Source organism: Scylla paramamosain, unplaced genomic scaffold, assembly GCF_035594125.1.
Source record: "Scylla paramamosain isolate STU-SP2022 unplaced genomic scaffold, ASM3559412v1 Contig2, whole genome shotgun sequence".
Taxonomy (NCBI): domain Eukaryota; kingdom Metazoa; phylum Arthropoda; class Malacostraca; order Decapoda; family Portunidae; genus Scylla; species Scylla paramamosain.
This window is the reverse complement of record NW_026973667.1, coordinates 1,775,001-1,780,000: the sequence shown is the minus strand read 5'-3', so window position 1 is coordinate 1,780,000 and position 5,000 is coordinate 1,775,001. Positions and strand designations below refer to the sequence as shown.

Here is a 5,000-nt window from a genome sequence, read left to right as displayed (position 1 = left end):
AGATAAAGAAAAGAAAAATATTGACACAGAAAGAAGACATAAGAAAAACGTAGAGAGAGAGAGAGAGAGAGAGAGAGAGAGAGAGAGAGAGAGAGAGAGAGAGAGAGAGAGAGAGAGAGAGAGAGAGAGAGCAGTTTTTACGAGTACTTGGCGAGGTCGTGGTGAAAATGAGAGTGACGTTCAAGTTCCCCGTATCGTCCTCGCGGGAAGGGGCGGCGGTGATGGCGGTGATGGCAGGGCGGCAGTGTGGCACCGGGGCTTAGGCGTAAAGGTGATGTCAGCCACCCACTGTGCCCCGCGCGCCGGAATAAAGGGCCAGGCAGTGCCACCCTAGTGCCAGACTGCTCCTGACACTGCCCCTGCCTGGGTGTGCCGAGGTGCCTCTGTTAGTGATACCACTGCCACTACTGCTGCTACTGGTGCTATTGTTACTACTACTACTACTACTGCTACTACTACTACTACTGCTACTGCTGGTGTCATAGTGCCTCACTGGACAAGATCTGTTGTGTTGTCAAGGATAGTTAGCCATCAGCTGTCCTCCACACCACCACCACCACCACCACCACCACTGGTGGTGCCGGTGCCACTGGTGCCACACTGGACAAGAGCAAGGCCAGTGAGCCAGCTGCTCTCCACGCCCCGCCTGTCCCGTGACGGACCTTCAGCTGAGGCGTGATAACCCTGCTGGGCGCGACGCTCCCCTACCAGCGTGCCCCGCAGCACCCATGATGTTCCCCGACGTGCGCGGCGCCCCTGACGAGGGTGATGACATGGACGAGGGCGCGTGCCTGCAGGAGGTGAGCGCGGCGCACGTGCAGCGGCAGTTCTTTGACGTACGCGTGCTGGCGTCAGGCTGGTACACGCAGGTGTTCAGCGCTAGGCACCAGCGGCTGTCTGAAGGGCGCCGCCTGGTGCTGAAGGCCGTGCGGCGCGGCACCACCACGCGCAGGGACTTCCTACGGGAGGCGCGCCACCACGCCTTCCTGTCCGCCTGCCCCCACGTGCTGGCTTGCTTCCCCCGGCCTTCGCCACCGTCTCATCCTTCGTGCTGCCCCTAGAGGAGGCGCCCGCGGGAGACCTGGCGGGGCTGGTGGGGCGCGGCGGCGTGGGCGAGGAGGCTGCGCAGCGCGTGGCGGCACAGGTGGGCGCCGCGGTGTCCTTCACGCACGCAGCGGGCGTGGTCCACCGCGATGTGACGCCCGCCAACCTGCTAGCCATGGACGCCGCGCTGGGCCAGGTCAAGCTGGCGGACTTCGGGGCCACGCGCCGCGCTGGGGCCATGGTGACCCGCGGCGCCCTGCCCCTATCCTGGCTGGCGCCCGAGGTGGCCTGCCTTCACGCCCACGACCTGTACGCCGCGCACCCCGCGCAGGACGCGTGGCAGCTGGGCCTGCTGCTGGTGGTGCTGCTCACGGGGGCGCTGCCCTGGGCCGCCGCTGACCCAGAGGACCCGCACTACGCCGCCTGGGTGGCGTGGGCGCACCACGCCTCCACCGGACTGCCGCCTCGCTTCAGGCTGTTCTCGCCGCGCCTGCTGTGCCTGCTGCGCCGTCTGCTGCACCCTGAGCCCGAGCTGCGGTGCCCCGCGGCGGCCCTGCAGCAGGAGGCGGAGGCGGGGCGGCGGTGGCTGGCGCGGGACCCTGACCCCTTCGACCCCTGCCTGCAGGACGCCCCGCGCCCCGCAGCCTTCCTGCGCCGCGCCGAGCAGCGCGTGGCCAGAGTGCTGCGGCGCTACCTGCGGCGCGCTAGTCCCAAGTATAAGAAGGTGACCTTCGCCGCGGTGCTGGAGGAGCGACGCGAGGTGGAGCGCGACGAGGAGGAGGAGGAGGAGGAGGAGGAGGAGGAGGAGGAGGAGGAGGAGGAGGAGCAGCAGCAGCAGGACATGGGAGGCTGGTTCTTGGGCAGTGAGTGCATCCTGGACTACTACTGTGCCCCGCCCTGACCCGCTACGCACCCCCCACGCCGACGCTACTGTACCTGCCTGCCCGGCGCCGCCCCGCGCCTGACTCACGGGGCGCCACACACTGGCGGCACTCACACTATTTTTCTATGACGCGTCACCGCTTTGTACCTTTTTGTACTTTTTTACTGCGAGGACGAGGAGGACAACGGAGAACAACAACAAGAACAAGAACAAGAAGAAAAAGAAGAAAAAGAAGAGGAGGAGGAGGAGGAGGAAGAGAAAAGGAGGTTAATGTTCCTATTTTGAGGTTAAAATAAACGGAGAGATTTATACTCTGTGAACTTTTGCTTGTTCCCTGCCACCCCGCGCCCTTACGCACGCACGCACACACACACACACACACACACACACACACACACACACACACACACACACACACACACACACACACACACACACACACACACACACACACACACACACACACACCATCATCCTTTTACATAAAACACACAAGACTCACATGAATAGTAGTAGTAGTAGTAGTAGTAGTAGTAGTAGTAGTAGTAATAAAAAAAGAATAGGATACAAAACAAAAGCAAAACAACAAAAACAACAATAACAATAAGGCCACAGAGATGACTAGGCGGGTTTCTCAAGAGTGTTTCTCCTGTTGATAATGTGGAAATCTTGTTAATCTGTCACTGGAACCGTAAAAACACCCTTGAAAACCCGCGTCACTTCAACTAGAGCCTTTGGAATGTAGAAATCTTGTTAATCTGTCACTGGAACCTTAAAAACACCCTTGAAAACCCCGCGTCACCTCAACTAGAGCCTTTGGAATGTAGAAATCTTGTTAATCTGTCACTGGAACCGTAAAAACACCCTTGAAAACCCGCGTCACTTCAACTAGAGCCTTTGGAATGTAGAAATCTTGTTAATCTGTCACTGGAACCGTAAAAACACCCTTGAAAACCCGCGTCACTTCAACTAGAGCCTTTGGAATGTAGAAATCTTGTTAATCTTTCACTAGAACCTTAAAAACACCCTTGAAAACCCGCGTCACTTCAACTAGAGCCTTTGGAATGTAGAAATCTTGTTAATCTGTCACTGGAACCGTAAAAACACCCTTGAAAACCCACGTCACTTCAACTAGAGCCTTTGGAATGTAGAAATCTTGTTAATCTGTCACTAGAAACTTAAAAACACCCTTGAAAACCCGCGTCACTTCAACTAGAGCCTTTGGAATGTAGAAATCTTGTTAATCTGTCACTAGAACCGTAAAAACACCCTTGGAAACCCGCGTCACTTCAACTAGAGCCTTTGGAATGTAGAAATCTTGTTAATCTGTCACTAGAACCGTAAAAATATCCTTGAAAACCCGCGTCACTTCAACTAGAGCCTTTGGAATGTAGAAATCTTGTTAATCTGTCACTAGAACCGTAAAAACACCCTTGGAAACCCGCGTCACTTCAACTAGAGCCTTTGGAATGTAGAAATCTTGTTAATCTGTCACTGGAACCGTAAAAACACCCTTGAAAACCCGCGTCACTTCAACTAGAGCCTTTGGAATGTAGAAATCTTGTTAATCTGTCACTGGAACCGTAAAAACACCCTTGAAAACCCGCGTCACTTCAACTAGAGCCTTTGGAATGTAGAAATCTTGTTAATCTGTCACTGGAACCTTAAAAACACCCTTGAAAACCCGTGTCACTTCAACTAGAGCCTTTGGAATGTAGTGGTGGTGAGGCGCAAAGGTGTTGCAGGCTGTGGTACATTTACCTCCCCACACTTATCGAACCTTATGAGTGTGAGAAAAGACTTACTTTATTGATACTTTCTGAAGCAAATGTAGCTTTAATTTCGGTTTAGTTTATAGTTTCTGAAGGCACTGGTCAACTCTTGCAGTAGTGAGGTGGGCAGGACAGAGGGTACAGTGAAAGGAGTGAAACTGCTAGTCAACTCTTGCACTAGTCAGGTGGACAGAATAGAATAGAAAAAAAGTTACTACTACTACTACTACTACTACTACTACTACTACTACTACTACTACTACTACTACTACTACTACTGTGGCAGAGTCCGACGGTGAAAGGGTTGAAGGAGTGAAAGTACTGATTAAATATTTTTCTTATGATTCTCTCTCTCTCTCTCTCTCTCTCTCTCTCTCTCTCTCTCTCTCTCTCTCTCTCTCTCTCTCTCTCTCTCTCTCTCTCTCTCTCTCTCTCTCTGAGTGGTGTGGGGACATAAACAAACAAACAAGCGGGCAAATAAAGCACGAGGTTATCCTAATTCTGTCTTTATTCTTATTTGCACGCCAGAAGGAAGGCCGCGTCATTGACAACACGCGGGGCAACAAACACCGAACTCTGCAACGTGTGTGTGTGTGTGTGTGTGTGTGTGTGTGTGTGTGTGTGTGTGTGTGTGTGTGTGTGTGTCTGGGGCTTACACTTTATAGGGGCAGGTGTGTTGAAGGTGATGTGTGTGTGTGTGTGTGTGTGTGTGTGTGTGTGTGTGTGTGTGTGTGTGTGTGTGTGTGTGTGTGTGTGTGTCGTCCCCTCCTCCGTCCTTGTTCATTTGACTAGTCAGTTTTTGTCATGTGTGGGACTGCAGGGGCAGTGTGGGGGGAGGAGGCAAGGCGATGCCAGGCAACACCTTGATGGTGGTGGTGGTGGTGGTGGTGGTGGTGAAGTAATAGTGGTGGTGGCGGCGGCGCCTCACGCGGGTCGCCGCCACAACGCCGACAACATCTTCGAGGGTCACGACGCCGCCTAGCCGCGGCCGCGCCCTGTCAGGCCAGCGCGCGGCGCGGGCCTGAGGTGTGGGGCGGATCCCTGCGAGCAGGCAGGGCGTCCTCCGGGGCGGTCATCACCCCGGGGCGTGGCTCCCGGGGGTGGGTGGGGCGCCTCAGGGGGCGGGCAACAGGTCGGGGCGGGGGGCGGGCGTGAGGGTGTCGGTGAAGCACACTTTGGCTGGGGTGTGGGGCTCAGGGGGGCGGGGCCCAGCAGGCGGGTGAGTGAGGCCCCGGCGCGGGCTAGCAGGCCACTCACGCGACGCCGCAGCCTGCCCGAGGCGGCGCCCTTGGTCTCCTCAC

General features: G+C 55.6%; 2 protein-coding genes across 2 annotated transcripts in view; one reads left to right on the top strand and one right to left on the bottom strand.

Moving 5' to 3' along the window:
- The first annotated feature begins 138 nt into the window (after positions 1 to 138).
- Positions 139 to 2,394, top strand: LOC135095866 (serine/threonine-protein kinase SBK1-like). The gene has a single exon (XM_063997008.1). The coding sequence runs from the start codon at positions 1,220 to 1,222 to the stop codon at positions 1,943 to 1,945; it is 726 nt and encodes a 241-aa protein (XP_063853078.1). The 5' UTR covers positions 139 to 1,219; the 3' UTR covers positions 1,946 to 2,394.
- A 1,798-nt stretch (positions 2,395 to 4,192) lies between these two features.
- Positions 4,193 to 5,000, bottom strand: part of LOC135095881 (serine/threonine-protein kinase SBK1-like) — a 2,153-nt gene continuing 1,345 nt past the window's right edge. The window contains exon 2 of the mRNA XM_063997026.1: positions 4,193 to 5,000. This exon is cut by the window's right edge and continues 923 nt beyond it. Within this exon, the coding sequence (XP_063853096.1) occupies positions 4,678 to 5,000 (323 nt within the window). The 3' untranslated portion in view covers positions 4,193 to 4,677.